Here is a 20,127-nt window from a genome sequence, read left to right on the forward strand (position 1 = left end):
AAAATAGAAATAATTGTAGTTTCAAATAAAGAAATAAAACTATGAAAATGACCAACTATTCCCCCATTTGTACATGTTGCTGCATTCAGATTAACAGATTACACCTCACACAAGATGACTGACGAAACAAAAGCGGATTCAAACTTTAACAACAGAGCTCCACACTGCACCAACGTGACGCCTCCTCTGGAGTTTATCTGCATCAAACAACATCACAACTCAAAACAAAAACCCTCTTTGCATCCAGACTTGATGAAAAGTTTCTAAAACACAAAGAAATGAATCTCTGTTCATGTTTCTGTGACAAAGCTGTGAGAGACAACTTCAGTGTGGAGAAGCAGCAGAAACAAACATCAGCAGAAGAAGAAAAGATGAACAAGTGTTGATGATGGCTGTTTGATTGACACCTGATCTGTGTGCAGTGTAGAAAGAAAACTACAAAATAAAAGCAAATCACTGCACCTGTTGTGACCTCAGTCTATTTCAGTCTCATGAACTCTGCAGAGAAGGACCAACCATAAATCTGGACTCCAGCGAGGAGCGGCTGAGTGAATGTGGTCTGGACTCTGCGGAGGAGAGTCATGGTTTCAGAGACGCTGTAGAAGGACAGAATACCTGCTGTGTGATCCAGGTACACTCCCACTCTGGAGGAAGGACGGCCTGACACTGGAGTTTCAGCATCGTTGTGATAAAAACTAGAGCCGCTGTCAGAACAAAGTAAAGCCCATGATTTGTCATTAGAACCAAATAAAGTTTCAGGCCCGCCTTCTCTGCTGATATTTTTGTATGAGACTGCTACACAAATGTCTCCTCTCCTCTCCACCTCCCAGTAACAACGTCCAGTCAGACTCTCTCTACTCAGAACCTGAAAATATAAAGTGAATCTGTCTGGATGTTGAGAAGAAGGCTGTTCATTCTTCATTAATGTGACTTTTCTGTTTCCCTCTGACAGTAGCAGCTGGGTGTTTGCTGTGTTTGGATCCAGTGTGAGTTCACGAGAGTATTTGAGGAAAGCAGCTCTGGTCGTTGGCTCTGGTTGAGGCAGTAAAACATCCACTTCAGTCACTCTCAGTGAGATGTTTGTCCACGTCTCACTCAGGACGTCCTGTAGTTTCTTTGGGACTTCTGACACAGCTGCTGTCACGTCCTCAAAGTATCTGAGAGGAGCCGTCTGGAAGCTGGAGGAGTGTGTGGACTGACTGAGAGCAGACAGTGAGGGGAAGCTGAGCAGGAAGTGCTTGTGGTCCTCTGTGTGTTCCAGCTGCTCCAGCTGCTCGTCTTTCCTCTTCAGCTCAGCGATCTCCTGCTCCAGCTTCTCCTGAAGCTCTCGCACTCGACTCGCCTGTGTTTGCTGCTGGGATCTGACCTGCTGCTCCACATCTCTGCTTCTCTCCTGGATGAGACGGATCAGCTGGCTGAAGATCTTCTCACAGTCCTCCACTGTCTGATCAGCAGAGACGTCCAGGTTCTTCACCTCCTGTTCCAGCAGCTTCACGTCTTTCTCTGCGTCCTGGATCCTCTGCTGGATGATCTGTCGACTCTCCTCCAGCCCCCTCTGCCTCTCCCTCCTTTCTGCTGCAGCTGACACGATGTCGTGGCCTTTGTGTTCGTCCACGGAGCAGAGAAAACAGATACACTGCTGATCAGTGCGGCAGAACATCTTCATCACCTCATCGTGACGAGAGCACATGTTCTCCTGCAGCTTCTTGGAGGGATCCACCAGCTTGTGCTTCTTGAATGCAGCTGCATCATAATGAGGCTGAAGGTGCTGCTCACAGAAAGAGGCCACACACACCAAACAGGACTTGGAAGCTTTCAGTTTCCTTCCAGTGCAGACGTCACAGGCCACATCTTCAGCTCCAGCATAGCAGTGATCAGCAGGAGCAGCTTGAAGTCCGCTCCTCTTCAGCTGCTCCCCACCTCTGATGGTTCCGCCTTCCAAAGAGATCTGAAGGGGAGGGAACAAGGTTCTATGTGGAGGGGTGGAGCTCATTAGTTTAACTTCAGTCTGGATTGAATCATGTAATTACACAGAACAAACATGTATATAACTTCACAGTAACAATACATGATATAAATGATATTGCTCAATCAATTCAAAAATCTTTTTTTCTTAATTAAAGATGAAGCTGATCAAGTTGTAGATTTTTAGTTTTCAGTTCAAAAACTCAGCTGCAGCACCCTGCGACCCTGAACTGGATAAAGCTGTATAGAAGATGGATGGATGTCTGTTAGGTTATTTATAAAGGATTATCTCTATGATTTAGAACTACAAGCATTTAAAACAAAGCTTGTTTACATATTGTACATTTTGTTTGAGCTGCTTAAATGACATTGTTTAAATAATTAACTGTTTTTTTTTTGCTTTGCTTATTTTGGCAGTTTTCATTGATTTGTGCTCTGTTGCTTCGTGGCTGAAATAACTGCACAACATCTCAAACTTACGTTCCCTCTTTACTTATCTTAGTGAACAAGGTACAAGAACATTTCTAGAGTCCAGCTTCTTCTGTGTTTCTAACTCTGAACGTAGCTTTCAGTAGGTAACATTAGGGAAGGTCGCCCTCTACTGGGCAAACCTTGTAACATGTTTACATTATATTAACAGCCTTAATATTCAGTATTCCACATGCTCTTTGACTCATTTTTATCCAGTTGAGCTGTTTAGTCATTTCATAGTTTCAAACTACCGGTATTTATTTTTGTTCTTACTTTTTGGCATGGTCCTCATTTATTTGATCTTTTTACAAACTGTTTTTACATTCTCACATTATTTCCAGTGACACCTTTGACAACATTGGTAATATTTTGGTTTATTGTGCTGGACTTTTCTTTGGACTCCAGTGTTTCCTCAGTCGGAGCCCCCTGCACCGGGGAGGGGGCTCCTGGTTCTGTCCCGGGTGACGCTGGCTCGGGGTTCTGTTACTGAGGGCCCCCATGGATTTGATCGTGTTTCCTCTCTGGTTCTGGTGCTCAGCCACATCTTTCCATTGATAATAATCATTTTTGTAATGAGCTTTGTAACACTTCTGGAGTCATTACAGTGCCTAAGTCATTACTAGGGTCAGTGCTAGGTTCGACTACTTTAGCAGTAATGAGTACCACATACTTCAATGACCACAGACCAGAGAATAATTTTAATTTTTGCCAGCTTAAGTTTATAAAATTAAAACAGAAACAGTTGACATACAATTAACAACAGCTGACATGTAATTAACAGACAGTTGACATACAATGAACAAGTTCCACTTCCCTTTTTTAGAGGAATAGCCCTTTAGGGCTTTGAGATACTAGTTGCACTTGGATTAGGTTATTTAAATTCAAGGTTTGTCTTTCCCTTTCTATTATTCGAGTTAACTCATGGTTTATTTGGAATTTTAGTTCATTTCTTTAGTTCCAAAATTCTAATTCCAGTTGATTAAGGTTCGTTTCAATTATTAACCATTTCAGTTTTTGCACAGAAATTACAACCATAGTTCATTTAACACCATTTTGCATTTCATGTATGATTGAAAAAAATAAAAAATATGAAAATCACAACTCAAACTAATTCAGCAAACGACTGAACAATCAATTGTCTCTTTTCCTTCATGCATGAATCCTGTGTTTCCCAGACCGCTGCAGGTTGCAGAGAAGTGTGGAGAAATACCAGGTTTTGATGAACCCACAGAACCTCCAGAAAAAGGGGGTTTGCTTTTCAGGACTCACACACAGTTCAATGGATCCTTAGGTGGCTCGCCATCGGGTTTCCTGTACCTGGAGTCCAAATTCTGACGGAATGTCAGTGTGACTGACCCTCGGCTCCCTTGTTGGGAGTCGTGGGCACTGTTTTCGTATTGGATGTTATTTGGACAATTGATTTTGTGTGTTTGAGACAACTCATCCCTGCAGTTACCTGTAGCTTCCACTGGGCATCAGGATTCCTTGTCGGAGCGCCTAAACTGCATGGGGTTGAGGACCCAGCGGCACTCTTACCTGTGCAGATAGAATAAAGGGGGTGTCGAGCGGCGTTTTTTCCTGGTATGGAAAGTAATGGGAGGAGCTGCCAGCGCGAGCCTTCAGATCGAGCTGTCAGAGCGAGCTGTCAAACAAGAGCAGTGCGCTCAGAGGCAGCGTGATTCGTGAAAGTGGTGCGTCTACAAGTCGTGGCGCTTTCAAATAGTGGTGCATCTACAAGTCCAAGACAAGTCCCCTACACTATGAAAGACTCCTTTTTTCTAACGCCCTTGGTGCGCGGAATGAGGTACGTAATGCAGTATCTTATTTGACCTCTTACTGCAGGTGAAGCGGGTTGTGTTGTCTCATCTTTAAATACAGTTGTTGCATTTATTTACTCCGTTTATTTATTTAATATTAAGGTTTAATGAATGGTACAATATTAAAGATTGACAGTTACTTGTGTCTGGTTTTACAAAATTGAAATGGTTAAATAAAATATGTTTATGAATTGTTTGCACTGTATGAGAATTTTTAATTAAATAACTTGTATTTTGTATTGTCTTGTAGTTTTCACGGTGCTCAGCTATGCTCAACTGCGAAATAAAAGGGGCATTGAGAAGCATCAGTCGAGACTCCAGCGTCTTGTTCTTTCAACCCAAGGGCCGTTATAGGATTTAAATGTCACTTAATATCCAAGATGATAAAAGGCTACCAATTCCCCTGCACTCTGAAGAATCGTAGTTGTTTATTTTTGTAATAAAACCACAAACACATGCAATATGCTATAAAGACTAACAATGGCGAGCTGCACGAACATTCAACGAAGTTGGATCATTAATAAAGTTGATTTCTCTGACTCATTGTTGCTGAGATGGAGAGCCGGTGAAGCAACTGAAGAATGGACGTGAAGTGTTCATATTTGCTCTCATCAGGATCCAGGCAGCACTGTTCTGAATGTCTGGGCCTTTTTAATAGAAGTTTAATCTGGAGGAGGAAAAGGTGAGTGCCGCCAATGAGCTTTGTTAACTTTGCCAGTATTTGTCTTTATAATCCGATTTTTATGGTGGTAGGTGTGTGTGCACTTTGTGCTGCATTTTATTGTATATAAAGTACTCTGTACATAAAACTTGTTTTACTTCAGTTCATCTTACAGACTTAATAACCTAAACATGACATGAGGCCTTCATGTTTATCACTTTTACCTGCTGTGATTCTTCCCAACATCTTAAGATCTTCCCACCTGGATGCAGAAGATGCCTCTTTGCTGTAACTGCTCACAGTTCCGGGGGCTCCTATTAATATTTCTGGTGTTGTAAAGCTGCAGGTAGCAGCGATAGAAACACACAACATGATGGGAATAAACAAACAGGAGACGGTTTAGGTTTTTTTCCCAGACATTCTCAAACTCTTCACTGTTGTACTTTATTTACTCGGTTAGTGAATTGTTGCAGAGGCAAACACTCTGATTCTGTTCAGCACGTGATGATACAGTCTGCTTATCAATACACACAGAAGTGCCATTGGTCACCAGATACAACACAAACAGAGGTATGACAATACTGCTCCTACTTCTTAAGGCAGGGGTGTCAAACTCAGTTCCTGGGGAGGGCGAGCCCTGCATGTTCTCCATGTCTCCCTGCTTCAACACAGCTGATTGCAGTGAGCAGCTCGTTATCAGGCGTTGTGTTGAACTCGGTGATGGCACCATCATGACATTCACGTGTGTTGAAGAAGGGAGACATGGAAAACATGCAGGGCTTGGCCCTCCAGGACCTGAGTTGGACACCCCTGTCCTAAGGGCTCACCAGTCAAAGGAAGGAAGAAGCAAAGCTTATTTGATCCTACCTCTTCTTCTATATCTCAGATACAATTCAATATGTTCCTGAAGCTTATAAAGTCTGTTTGTTTCACTGCCTAGAATATTTAGTCAGCAGTTACATGTTGAAACCAAACTTCTGCTGGTATTTTATACTCGCAGGATAGAATCTTACACACCAATATGAGAGAGAAGGAGGAAGAAGCCGTGGGATCAGACTTCGAGCCATGGTCATCCAAACGAGGGGAAATACTGTCCAGGTTCACCACAACTGAAAAACTCTCAATTGTGAGTCGTCCTTTAAATTTCAGCCAAGTTCTTCTGCAATCATAGTTTTACGTTTGCTTGAATGATTCACAATTTTGTTTCATGTCTGCTTGGATCAAAGACTTTTATCGACCAACATTGCACTCGTCCTCGACTTGGATTTACTTCATGAAGTTGAATCTTAATTACACTTTCTTTGTTTTTGTAGAATCTCTTCATGGGCTCAGAAAAAGGTAGAACCTGCAGTTATATTCTACAATTCTACATGGATACACTATGATTATAATTTCTTTTAATGTCTGGTGGTTATCCTTATTTTTTCTGATTCAGTAAATGTTTATGCGGGATGTCTAACAGATTTTAGTTCCGGGGCGACATACATCCCAATTTCATCTTGAGTGGGCTGAACTGCTAAAATAGAGCCTTAAGACATTTGTTTTAAAAAAAGTCAAAGTGTTTTTGCTTAGTGGTTTGGCGGACCAGACTGGAGCCTCTTGCAGGCCAGTTTTAGCCCACGGGCCTTATTTTTGACACCCCTGTGCACCCCTGTAAGTTAGTAATGTATTTGTTCGCCCGAGTTTACGCTATGACACTGCAGTTTTAGATTCCAGCTGGTTTTGGTATACTGCATGTTATCCCATCTCTCAAGGAACCAAATATATCACTCTGTGAGCTCCTGTTGAAAGTGATTCTCTCCTGTTTTTCAAAAGGAAAAGCCCCCAGCCCAGGCACATCAGCTGTTTCGGAGAAAGTTCGCACTCGCTTGGAGGAACTGGATGATCTGGAGGAGGTATTTTTGTTTTTGCTCAGTTTTACAATCACCAGCCACAACATGAATTTAAGCATCTAACTGAAGTCCAGAGTAAGGATCGGAAGGGAAAAGGTGCAACTTTTTGAAAACGCTCTGTCTCCGTGGAAATTTAAAAAAAGCAACTTTTCTTAAATGCTGCTACTGTGCAACCGGACCACGGCTGTAGTAAATAGTTGTTTTGCACATGCACGAGTGTCATGACTGCCTGTCCATATTCTCCTGGGACTTGGTCGTTTTATAGTTGAGAGTCTCCCGTAATACCAATCCAACTTCGTTGTCTGACCATGCAAATCTCCCTGTACTCATCATTGTTGATGTTTATAGTGTATTTTTGTCTATGTGTGTGGTTTATTTACAAAAACAACCGACAGCACTCACTCGTGGTTCAATAGGAACACTACATCGTTTTCAGTGTTTCTGCCGTTCCCACGTAAACCAACTTCGTCTTTAGAATGTTGCCGTGTAAATGTGAAAGTTTTCTGAAACGAAAACACAAAAATGATGAGTTTTCACTTAAAACGTATTAACGGGGCCTGAATCCAAATGACTTCCCATTGGATGGATTGATCACCTTGCACGGCACCATTGGTTTGTCCATCCGTCCATCCATTTTCTCCCGCTTATCCGTCTCCGGGTGGCGGGGGTGGCAGTCTGAGCACCGTCACCCAGAGCACATTGCACCGATTATGAACCTTTCCTGCTGGTGGTGAGCCCACGGGAAGGTGGCGCCCGGCGTGGGACATGAACCCACTACCCTGAGATCTCAAGTCTCATGCTCTACCAACTGAGCTCGCCGGGGGGCTACCATTGGTTTGTGTGAGTGTGAGTGGATGAATGTGATTCAGAAAAGAAAGGATACATTTGATATGTAAATATTAAGTATTGGAAGAAGTAGAAAAAAAACGCCTTTTTAACTCGACTCATTTGAAACTAAATTAAGTCAAAGCACTATGTCACGATCCAATCCATTACAGTTAAACATAGTTGTATACACTTGTTGTAAATATACGTACATCAATAAAAAGAAATGCATGCATGCACATATTTATTCTCGATAGGTATGATATAACATAACTCCAGTACGCCAGGATTTTCAGTGAGCTACATGCTCCTTGTTTGTGTGTCGCCAGGGTTCCCAGAGAGAGCTCCTGAACCTCTCCCAGCAGGATTACGCCAACCGCATCGAGGAGCTGAACCAGTCCCTGAAAGAAGCCTGGGCCTCCGACCAGAAGGTCAAAGCCTTGAAGATCGTCATCCAGGTAATCCATTGGTTTGAAACACTGGTGCATTACCTTTCTGTTCGAGAGTATCACCATGAAGCTGTGGTCTTTGTTGCAGTGCTCTAAGCTGCTGTCCGACACCTCGGTCATCCAGTTCTACCCCAGCAAGTTTGTTCTCATCACCGATATCCTCGACACGTTCGGTGCGTCATGACGCCAGGTTTCAGTTCTTTCCTTGTCAGAAGCATCGTTCCTGACTGCGGTCTCGCTTTGCTTGCAGGTCGGCTTGTGTTCGACAGAATCTGGACCATGTGTTCGGACCCTCGGCCGTTACCGGGTACGGATGAAAAACCAACCCGCGTTCTCTTTGCACCCGTTGCTGCGGTCAAGTTTTAATCGCCCACTTTTTTTGCGAGCCGTGGTTGCTCGTTTTTTTGTCCTGTTTCAGACAACTTCACGGTGGAAGATGTAAATGACACGGCGAAGGAGACGTGCCTCAACTGGTTCTTCAAGATCGCCTCCATCAGAGAGCTCCTGCCCAGACTGTATCCTCCGCCTCCCATCACAGCTCAGAACCTGTGCACTGAACTTTCTACATTTGAGTTATCTTAAATCCATCAAATACGGAAATAACATATTTGCTTGAGTGTAGGAGTTTTCCCATGAGGGCTAATGTTTTCATTCCAGTTTTGTCTGCATACTTCTGCAAATCAATTGAACTCATATTACTTTACTCATTAATCCCATTCTGGGGGATTATTCCTCATTGGACTCAGAAGTAGGGTTGCCACCTTTCAGAAAAAAAAATAAGGGACGCCCCTGGGCCATGGCCCCCACGGGCCCGTCCCCTGTGGGGTGCGGCACCCATAGAACTGGTGTATCTAATTTGTGTCAGTGTTTTCAGTAAAGGGGTGATGAAGAAATCAATTAGTCAAAGTTAAAGCTTGAAATGCTTTATTATAAGGAACACATTCTAATGTGTTATCACTTAACACATTGAATGAAATCTATTATCTGAAACATGGTATTAGCAGGAGCATCTAAAAGATGTCTGTATGGAGTGTGCAACAATGAACTTTTAAAAATAAATTAAATCAATTTAAAACATAATGCAATTTAAAATGCGTAACTGACATTCTATGAACACTTAGAGAGGAAAAAAAGAACATACACTTCTAAACATATTCACCTGCTTATTCAAATAAGAAAAAAAAAGTGCAAAACAGACTTAACCGTCTGGTTCATCAAAACCGGTCTGTGGAGTAGGCCACATTTGAACTGATTTCACTCTTTTCCTGCCTGAATCACTTCTTTTTCCAAGTGTACTTCTTGTTACTCCTTGCAGAACTGAGTAACTCTTTGTCTTTTAAAGCGCTGTTGTAAAACTCTGAACAGGAGAAGAAGCTCACTCCTCATGAGCTCCAAGGAGCATTTGTTCCTGCATGCACTCCATTTGTTGGCCATTCTGGAAAATATTCTTTCCACATATCCAGTGGATGCTGGGATACTCAGGATGTGGCTGATGATGGACAAGATGTTAGGCAGGTCAGCTTCTTCAAAGAGAGCCACCCACCTGGTGGCCACACCTTTGGACTTCCAGTCATCTTCAGCATCTTCTTTGAACCTCTTCAGAATGGGGTTCACTGTGGAGCATTCATCATGGAGTTCATCCATATTGACTTTATGAATCAGGTTTAGCTTGGTGGTCACCCTCTCCATGTCATTGAAGGTCAAGGTTCCATTGTGCAGAGAAAGAGGTTGCAGTGAGAACAGCCAGTTGTCCTCTGAAAAGTTGAACCATTTTTCAACATATGAGAGTGCTGTATTGATAAATGCAGTGAAATCTGCTCTTGCCATGTCTGCATCACATGGACAGAGTCGCTGCAGCTTAACTTTAGTTAAGTAGCCATAGAACTGGTCATCTCGTCTCTGTGTAAGTTTTTGCTTGAAGTTTTCCATGATGGAATATAACTCAACACAAGTGGTTTCATTTCTCTCCAGCTTCTTTACAATTTCCTCAAATAGAGAAAGGATATTATTGCAAAAGAGAAGGTAAACCTCCACAATGTCTCCACCTTCCACAGTTGAGTCCTCACTGAGCTTTAACAAAGCTCTAAGTTGTTTGGGACACTCCTCTCCCAGGCTGATAAAGTAAGACTTCAGTGCAGCCCAAGTTTGTAGTAGCCGGTTTATGGCTGGATTAAGGGACAGCCACCTGGTTGTGACATGTCGTAGAATTTCCTGGAACTCAACATCACAAAACCAGCAAAACTCTTTGAGTGATTCCCTCCTTTTGGCAGATGTGGAAAAATAGCCAAAGACCTTCAGTACAATATTTTCCACATCCACAGTGAATTGGTCAAGCGCCTGCTTTACTGTATTGTGTACAATGTGGGCATGGCAGTTTCCTTTTAACAGATGTTTTTGTTTCTTCTGCAAGTTCGTGAAGACAGAATTGTGAATTCCATAATTTACATTGGTATTGTCTGCACTAAATGCTGTAACTTGATCAAATGACAAGCCACATTTGTGCAGTGACTGCTCTATGAGAGCTACAATCCCAGCAGCAGACTCATCGGGATTCTCTATGAAATCGAGCATTTTGTTGGTGACCCCACATTGTGGACTGAAATATTGCACAACAAGGGGAAACATCTTCCCGTTGCCTTTATTTGATGCATCCGTTTGTATGGAGAATGGGAGGGGTTTATCCGAAGCCAGGGTCTTGAGAACATCACTCACTGCCTTTGGAGCCAGGACATCCTTAACCACTGCCTCTGCTTTTGTTCTTCCAATAGTCTTTTTTTTTTAGAATTTTGGAATCCGGTAGAATCTTTTGATTTAATTTATGTGAGCAATCAGCACTGTTGTAGCTTAGGTTGTGTCTGACTGTGTGGTACACCTGTGTCACCTCGGCTGCAGTTACCTACCGGGGAGGAGAGAGTGCCACCATTAATAGTGGTTGTAAACAATATTTTTCTGCTACCTGTCTTATGACTGAAAAGAAAGTCAAGTCATCCAAACAATAAAACCACACTAAAAAACTATATATTTTACATTGAACAGTATTTCACAAACTTTATTGCCCCATGTACCCTTTAGCTAAGGTTTTACATTATTTATTTGTGTCTGCAGGCTCGTCTAAACTCTTTCCTGTGTCTTGTCCAACCTTTAACATTCAATTGAGGCCTTTTTTATTAATTTATTGCTGATGTTTTGCTTGTTTTAGAATTTGAACATCACCTTTTGGTGTATGTTTAAAAGTTGTGCCACAAATTGTTATTGATGGATGAGGGAAAAGTATGTGCATGTAAAAAACAAAAAACAAAAAAAAACAACAACTACTACTACTACTAATAATAATAATAATAACAATAATAATGTTAAATAAAATAAAATAAATATGATTATTGTATAGACACATTTTTCTGGGTACCTCCTGAGAGGTTTTAGTACCCCCAGGGGTACACGCCACTTACCCCAGCTTGAGAACCACTGAATATACAGAAATCTCTACTACAAACATTTTAACATTTTTAATCTAGGGAATATATATATAGATGCATTTATTTATTCAATGTTAACCTATCACTATGATTAATTGATTAGTAACACTGCAATAATAATTATTATTGTCAGACTCGAAAACCTCCACATCCTAAACATTAAATGAAATCCAAGTATATTTTATTAAATCAATACAACCATGATGGTCCTTACTGTATCAGCTTCAGGGGATGCTTGAGGGATGAAAAACTGTGACACTGATGCTTGGGTCTTCTCAGACTGAATATATCGACGGTGCTGTTCTCCTGAGGCATGCTGTTTGATATCAGACAGTCCACCGTGTGACACTGAAAACTCTCGCCGGCACACCTTGCAACTGGCTTTGTAATCGCTCCCAATGACGCTATTTAGCCAATGATGCGCCTCTTCCCACTCTCTCCTGTACTTCTGCAAACGCTTTCTTTTTTGAGGAGGACGAGGTGAGGCACTGGGTGTACAAGACATCTTTAAAATTCGGTTTGTGCAGCGCAGGATCGCTGGTGTGTGTCATCGCTTTCTCTCTCTCTCTCCAACACTCCGTGACAGCGCAAGACGCTGTCAGTGTCCGCGTCCGGTGAAATTAGGGGTGGGGCAGACGCGCCGGAGGAGCAGGGGTCCTACGTACTGTATATCCCGCCACAACAATATTGCTGGCCTTGGCATTCCCTGCGTTTTATTTTGTTTACAATTCTCATATTTAGTGGTTTGTGTGTGTGTGTGTGTGTGTGTGCGTGCGATTGACGGCCTGATGGACATGTCTGGTTAAATTTATGCAAATACGGAACAAACAACGTTCCGTTTTAGCTCAATACGGGACGCACCATTTAATGACCAAATACGGGACGAATCCGTATTTTAAGGGACGGGTGGCAACCCTACTCAGAAGTGACTGTTCCATGAAGTTGACTCTTTAACCACAATACACAGATATGTTGAAGCTGCCATTCTCAAATGTAACCGGTTTCTCACCAAATCGTGAGTAACAACAGTTTATCAGTCAGTTGTTCCACCCTGAATTCACTTTTGGATAAAAGATCAAATGCGAGATTAAAGACACTGTTTTGTTGTGAGTTGAAATGAAATATCTGTTTTCACAGCGGCATCCAGGAGACTCTCCCACGTTTGACCGCCATGATCAGGGGGATCGGAGATCCGTTGGTGGCTGCGTACGCCAGAGCTTACCTCTGCAGGGTGAGACGGCTCCTGTAATTCAAGTATTCAAGGCAGTCAGTGCACCGCATATTGTGTTTACACGACACCGTTTTTAGAAGAAAGGGGGGAAACTTTGTTGAGTTTTGAATGAATGCTTGGACACTGCAAGCATAATTGACAGGTTTTTGGCTGGGCTCCTCGGTAAATGCAAAGCAGAAGATGATGAAGCATTGTCAAATATGCTTTAAAAAAAGGGGGGGGGTCGGAACATAATTCCACTGTTAAGGTGCTTGAAATTACACTGACAGCAAAGAATACTATTCCACGGTAAAACAGTTACACTGTAAAGGTGGTTAAAAGAGTTTGTAGTTTTATTTTATTGCAACCAATTTATCGCTGTTCAAAAGGTTGATGTTTGACAGACACTGCAGTGGAAATTGAAAAATAAAATGTGTGTCTGGTTGATAGTTGCGTGTGTGCCGGTGTCGGGTGGGGCAAACAAAGTGTTTTAGACCAAAGGGGAGACACATCTGATACTGAACGGGCCTTGAAGAAAAGCTTGTATCATACTGTTCTCTTATGTAAAGCATAGCACCAACTACTGGCCTAACGTGCAAACTGCAGCCTTTCTGTGATGCCATTCCCTCCCAGTTCTCACTGAACCGACGTGTTCTTTTATGACCTAGATTGGCATGGAAGTAGCCCCGCACCTCAAAGACAACCTGAACCGCAACTTCTTCGACTTGCTCGGCACCTTCCGGCAGATCAGCGGCGAGACGGTCCAGAATCAGCTGGTCCTGCAGAGGGTGGAGCCACCCGAGTATCTGACCCTCTACTCTCCGGCCATCAACTGGATCTTGCAGTGCATCGCCTACCGAGCTCCAGAGGTGCTCACACTGTGACTCTTGTAGGATAGGATGAATGAAAATGGGTCGGTGGGTGTGTTGGGGGATGAAACTGTTTTGGATGCTGATTGTGTTTCCATTTCAGCCGCTGCTAACGGAGATGATGGAGAGATGCAAGACATTGGGTAATAAGTAAGTAAGCTTTAAGCAATGAATTATTTTTTTCCATTAAAAATCCCACAATACCCCTCACGCGCCTGTCTCTATAGGGTCCCACGGTTGACAGTGTATGTCAACCAGAGTCATTCACTTTTCTTCCACTACCCACAGTGCATTGCTTCTAAATTCCGTTATGAGGGCGTTCAGGCCGGAGTTTGTTGCAGCGAGGGCAACAGACTTCATCAGTATGATTAAGGATTGTGACGAATCGGGCTTTCCGAAGGTCAGAAGACATGAACCTTTGCCACTATCAATGTACATGGTGGTAAATGTTCTGAATGAAAATATAGATGGACGCCTGCTGTGGTTTTCTCCTCAGCATCTGTTGTTTGGATCTCTGGGTCGTAGTCTGGCCTGCACAGACCCTCCAGAATCGGAGAGGCTGACGATCCTGAACGAAGCCTGGAAGGTCATCACCAAAGTGCGCAGTCCGCAGGTGACTCAGGACTCACACCAGCTTTCCAAAAGCACGTCGTTCTCGTCGAAAATGTCCCGGATACTCACCCCAGATTGACTCGTGTCTTTCAGGATTACATCAACTGTGCTGAAATCTGGGTCGAATTCACCTGCCGCCACTTCACAGTGAGTACAGCAAGGTCTGATTCCTCTCTGCAAAGCGTCTTGCTTCTCCTTGACGCCCCTCTTGTTTGTTTCAGAAACGTGAGGTCAACACAGTTCTGGCTGACATCATCAAACACATGACGCCTGACCGAGCGTTCGAGGACGCCTATCCGCAGGTTGATTCTTGAACCATCCCCCTCGCTCCACTCTGTCTGCTCCATACTGAACGTTTTGCTTTTCTGGCAGCTGCAGTCAGTGATCCAGAAGATCCTCACATACTTCCACGATTTCTCCGTTCTCTTCTCAATGGTGAGCGACGTTCGAGTCCAAACGCAGTGAAACTCCAGGTGGGCTGAGAAGAACTGCCACCCTCGTGCCACCTGTCTCTCTTTGTGTTCCTCAGGAGCGTTTCCTGCCCTTCCTAGACATGTTCCAGAAAGACAGCGTGAGGGTGGAGGTCTGCAAATCCATCATGGAGGTCTTCATCAAGTAAGCATCAAGATTTTTTTGTGGGGGGGCTGACCGCAGTCAGACAATGCTCCTCCTTAACATCTTTCACCCTTGGTGCAGACATCAGGTGGAGCTCACCAGAGACCCGGTCATCCTCAACGCCATGCTGCACATCTGCAAGACCATGCACGACTCTGTCAAGTATGGTGTTTGTCAAATACAAATGATTTTTTAGTTTTGGTTCTGTTGATGCCGCGATGTGTGTTTCATCCAGCTGCTCTGCTTTGTCCTGCAGCGCTCTCACTCTCGAAGACGAGAAACGATCTTTGGCTCTGCTCATCATCGGTTTCATCCGCGTGGTGAGACTCCTCCGCAGTTCAAATCTATTTCTGACTTTATTATTTCTGTTAACCATCCCCATGAAGCCTCCAGAGCCAACTGCACTGACACAATGCACCGCCTTTAAACGCATAGGTCTCCCAACTCCTGCATGTTTGATCCCTGAGCGCCGTTTCTCTGGTGACTCTTTCCGTCCAGGTGTCCTTTGGCCGTGACTTCGAGCAGCAGCTGAGTTTCTGTGTCGAGGCCCGAGCCACGTTCTGCAACCTGGAGCCGGTGCTGGTGCAGCTCATCCATGTCAGTCTGCGTTTGTACCGCTGTCAATGAGCGCACACACACACACACACACACACACGAACACATGCCCCCCCCGCTTCATGCTCTCTGTGTGACCTTGCGGTAAGCAGACGGTGAACCAGCTGGCCATGGAGACCAGGAGGGTGATGAGAGGGAGTCACTCCCGAAAAACCGCCGCTTTCGTCCGGGTGAGTCAGCACACACGGCCTCTCCCTCTCCTTGGCCGTATGGGGTGGGTGGGGGCGATTTGTCAGCTCATGGTTGTGCACCCGTCTTTTCTCCAGGCATGCGCAGCGTACAGCTTCATCACCATCCCGTCTCTCAGCAGCATCTTCAGTCGTCTCAACCTCTACCTGTTGTCCGCTCAGGTTGCGTTGGCCAACCAGTGTCTCTCCCAGGGTGAGGGAGTTCTTTCTACATATTCCCTTTTTTTCTTCTACTCTTTTCTAATCTTCACTCCGCTCACATTTCGCCTTTTCCTCCAGCCGATGCTTTCCTGAAGGCGGCGGTCAGCGTTCTCCCCGAGGTTCCTCGCTCCATCAGCGTGGAGGGGAAGCTGCGCTCCTCTGAGAGCTTCCTGCTGGACTTCATCAACAACTTTCTTGCAACACTGCTGGTTGTCCCGGTAAGGAAGAGGCAGATGAGAATGACCTCTGGTCTTCCTCAGATCACACCACACAACCCTGATGACTGGGGATGACCCGACACCGACATCGGTATCAGGCCCGATATCGGAGTTTCCATGGCGACAGAGTTGCACCGTTTATAAAACGTTGAGATTTCCCCCGTTTCCATGGAGATGGGAATCAGAGCGTTTTTTAGTGATTCTGAGCACCGTTGCCATGTAAACAAAACAAACCCCCAAAATGTTACAAAAGTTTTCCATTTTCACTTGAAAGCATGTAAACGGGGCTTCAGCGTGAGTCTGGCGTTCTCCGACACGCCTCCGTGTGTTACAGGACCACCCGGAGCACGGGGTGCTCTACTTAGTCCGGGGTCTGCTGAACATGGTGCAGGATTACACCTGGGAGGACTCCAGCGACGCCAAGGTGCGAGTCTACATCAGCGCTCTGCCTCTCTTGGCTGCCATGAGTCAGGAGTCCTTCCTCTACTCCATCCCCGAAGGTAATATTGCTCGTTTTGATCACCTTTAGAAATTGTAGCCATTGCTCAGCACCGCTATGCGTTATGATAGTAATCTGTTACCAGCGGATTGCTGGAAATATTAGTGGACTTACACTAATTTGTTGTCTTTCCAACACCTTTGTCCAATATTGTGATTCCCAGGTTGCAAATGAGGCTTTGCTGCTGCACTGATATATGTATATATATATTTTTTTAATTTATAGAAAGTTAGGCCGTTTTCTGAACGTATCTTTTGTGCCTGTTTCAGTCGACTCCAATGAGACATTGTACGGAGGAGACCCCAAGTTTCTCTCTGAGATCAACAAGCTGTGCGAGACCCTGATCGGGCAGATCCTGGACCATCTGAAGACGCTCAGCCGGGACGATGTGAGGCCACACAGAGCAACCTCCCCCGTTACACACACAAAAGCTTTCTCATAGGGAAGAGTGGAGGTTTTTTAACTCACGTTTAATAATGTCAATAACTCATTTCAGATGTATAAATCATAAAAACTTACCTGTGTAGAAATATGCTCTGATATAACAGTTAATGTATTATGTGGCCATATCCCCGCAGCTACGGTGTATATAAACCCACACAAACAGTAAACATGTCTGAAAAGGAAGAAGCAAAGCTTATTTGATCCTACCTCTTCTTCTGTATCTCAGTTACAATTCAATATGTTCCTGAAGCTTATAAAGTCTGTTTGTTTCACTGCCTAGAATATTTAGTCAGCAGTTACATGTTGAAACCAAACTTCTGCTGGTATTTTATACTCGCAGGATAGAATCTTACACACCAACATGTGATCCAGATTTGATGGGTCAATTCTTCAGCGATTCAGTGAAACTGTGCTTCTTTGAGTCCTTTGCATGTTTTCTCCTCCGTCCTGCAGCAAAGCACACGGCGCCAAAGCGCCTTGGCCTTCTCCTTGTTCGGCGTCCTGCTGGCTCACGGTGAGCTGAGGAACAACAAGCTGAGCCAGCTGGTCGTCAACTTGTGGAACCTCAGCCACAAACACGGACACTGCGAGACTCCGATGTCTGTGAGTTGGTGTTTCACTTCTTCTGTCCAGCAGCTCAGCCATGCTTACCTCACTTATAGTCCAGAAAGTACCGTCCTCTCCACACGTCGGTCTGGTCCTGGAATGGCAACCTTTTTCCCCCACATCCGGCAGTGCTGTTGAGTCGCTGCAGGGGGCTCCAGGTCTCATTAATGAATCGCTATGTTTTAAGAACAGTTCACAAAATGCAACCAAACAAAAGAGCAGAAGTGAGGAGAGTTCAGTTCAAGTTTTCCTTTCAAAAAGTTCAATTCTCCAACAAACAAACATTTTTTGGAGCTTTCTGACGACACCAGTTTCTTTTCTTTGGATCTTTATGTTTTGTATGTTGTGTGATATTTGGGTGTGACATGCTTTTGAAAAGTACTTTTTGTCACTTTCCACCAAATAAAATCCACAAAACATGTTCATCTTTTTCGACTTTTAATAGTTTTTAGTAGATGTGACTGCTTTTTCAAAGCAGGATTTTCAACTGTTTGAACCATTTTGAGCCTTTTTAAGTGTTCCTCACTTTCCACATTTTCTCATGGATTTGAAGCAATTTTTGCAATTTTGAGCAGTGTTTTTCCATGCTGGGTTTAGAAGGTTTGCCCTTTTAGTAACAAGATAATTTTTGATAATTGGTGTCTAAATAAGAGAAGATAAAACTCTTTTGCACCATAATATGCAGTGAAAGCCACAAATGGTGGCTGTTTTACTTTACTCTTCATTTATCTGCGCCATTATTATTGATTCATACAGCTGGAGGTTATTTCCATTTGAAGAAACACGCTTTCTTGTGAACGAAAATAAATCTGGCTGGAACAGTTCCTTGATGTCTTGCGCCAGGAAAGACGGGCAATCTGAGCTAAACATCTGCAGTCTTAAGTCAAACAGTGAAACAACTGACTTTTAGGAAGAAGTTGATGAAATCTGATGAACTTAGACGGATGAGATTGCTCCGTGTTTGCCTGCGATGGACTGGTGAGCTCTCGAGGGTTAAATCATATGAAAAATGTGAGATTTCCTCTGTATTGTAGTTTAGTGGAGATGTTTATTTCTCTCCCAACCGACTGAGGACACCAGACACTGCAGCTCAACACACCATGTCCCAGATCTTCTCAGGACTTCTGTTGAGTTGAATCAGTTTTCCCGTATAAATCCACATCCAGAGTGTTTCATACGACTGCCTCGTTGCTTTCAATCTGCAGGAGAACGTTTTCAATGTATTTGACTCGCTGCTGAAGCCTGATCTCTTTGACTGTGGACCGACGGTGTTCTGGTCTCTTTGTGCTTCAGGTTCGGACTCTGGAGTCCATCAAGCATCAGGCTCAGCAGCCTGACACGGCTCACCTGTCGGACACAGTCCAGAGGCTGGCGCTACAGTCCCGCACCTGAACACCGGCCGTCTGGCCGTTTGGAGAAATGTCGTGTCCATAAAAACACAAATTATCTTGAAGAAATGTTTCAGAGCCCTTTTAGGTTTGACAGATTCACACACTTAGTTGAGATTGTGATGAATAATAAACTAATTGCAGCCACAAAACGGCTGATTTTGTTCAACATTGAAGCATTTTGAAACCGTTTCCAGTCCCTTTCATTCTGGTCAAGAAATAAACTTTGATTAAAGAAACTAAGAATTGTTTGAAGTTGTTGGAGAGTCAATCTTTTCAAACTAGTTTTATGAAACTCCGAGTCGAGGGTTTGTCCTTGTGTGTTTCAGGAGAAAAGAGAAGAAGCTTTATGGCTCAACCAAGAAAACGTCATTGCTTTCTCACATTAAATGAGCTGAAAGATTAAATAACAACTAAGTGCTTTTTGATTAATGGAATTCAAGCTTCTGGTCATTTTCTTCACTCTTCCAACATTCCTTCATGTTTTCTGTCTAAACAACAACAATATATAGACTAATGTTAAAAAGTCAACGGTCTGGAAACACTTTTTTATTCAATCAGTGTTTGATCAATCAGTACAGAAAAGTACATTTCATCAACTATCATCAGACCTTCCTTATTGGACTTTTAGGAAATGATTCCAAAGATTTACAAATCACATTTATTAACCTTTATAAAAAGACTAATCAGTTTCTCTCTGAACAAGTTTATGAAAATTATATTCAATAATACATTTTTCAAGCAATTATGTTAATCCCTCACCCCGAGTATCTCACACACACACACACACACACACACACACACACACACACACACACACACACACACACACACACACACACTACAGCTGAGGGAAAACACAGACACACTACAAGATATAAATCAAAGAAATGATCACATGCAAATGTCATGAAAACAAACCAGAATCCAAATCATCCAGAGATCACAACAAAAATCTACTACCTGCATCAAAATATAAATAATTGTAGTTTCAAATAAAGAAATAAAACTATGAAAATGACCAACTATTCCCCCATTTGTACATGTTGCTGCATTCAGATTAACAGATTACACCTCACACAAGATGACTGACGAAACAAAAGCGG

The 20,127-nt window shown here is 43.4% G+C and overlaps 2 protein-coding genes across 2 annotated transcripts; one reads left to right on the forward strand and one right to left on the reverse strand.

The window, feature by feature from the left end:
- Window positions 1–587: 587 nt before the first annotated feature.
- Window positions 588–5,566, reverse strand: LOC308120929 (tripartite motif-containing protein 16-like; the record flags this gene model as incomplete). Its single annotated transcript, XM_080481872.1, is given in 4 exon segments — window positions 588–666; window positions 800–811; window positions 813–1,948; window positions 5,465–5,566. Coding segments are annotated over 4 exon segments (1,329 nt in total).
- A 1,164-nt stretch (window positions 5,567–6,730) lies between these two features.
- LOC308108564 (VPS35 endosomal protein-sorting factor-like) lies at window positions 6,731–19,270 on the forward strand. The gene is made up of 25 exons (XM_080461631.1): window positions 6,731–6,809; window positions 7,961–8,089; window positions 8,169–8,253; window positions 8,331–8,387; window positions 8,499–8,595; window positions 12,524–12,571; window positions 12,694–12,787; window positions 13,435–13,635; window positions 13,739–13,785; window positions 13,924–14,035; window positions 14,132–14,248; window positions 14,341–14,394; window positions 14,469–14,549; window positions 14,620–14,682; window positions 14,777–14,862; window positions 14,944–15,024; window positions 15,119–15,182; window positions 15,361–15,459; window positions 15,570–15,647; window positions 15,744–15,858; window positions 15,945–16,084; window positions 16,419–16,584; window positions 16,853–16,971; window positions 17,481–17,630; window positions 18,927–19,270. The coding sequence occupies exons 4-25, from the start codon at window positions 8,360–8,362 to the stop codon at window positions 19,023–19,025; spliced, it is 2,139 nt and encodes a 712-aa protein (XP_080317757.1). The 5' UTR covers window positions 6,731–6,809; window positions 7,961–8,089; window positions 8,169–8,253; window positions 8,331–8,359; the 3' UTR covers window positions 19,026–19,270.
- Window positions 19,271–20,127: the final 857 nt, after the last annotated feature.

This window comes from Lipophrys pholis (genome assembly GCF_963383615.2).
Source record: "Lipophrys pholis genome assembly, chromosome: 1".
Taxonomy (NCBI): Eukaryota; Metazoa; Chordata; class Actinopteri; order Blenniiformes; family Blenniidae; genus Lipophrys; species Lipophrys pholis.

Bases quoted from the DNA above. Each gene is read 5' to 3' on its own strand.
- LOC308108564 (XM_080461631.1), top strand. From the start codon at position 8,360: ATGTGTTCGGACCCTCGGCCGTTACCGG. The intron at 14,683-14,776 runs GTGAGCGACGTT...TGTGTTCCTCAG, and splicing joins TCTCCGTTCTCTTCTCAATG to GAGCGTTTCCTGCCCTTCCT. The intron at 16,972-17,480 runs GTGAGGCCACAC...TCCGTCCTGCAG, and splicing joins AGACGCTCAGCCGGGACGAT to CAAAGCACACGGCGCCAAAG.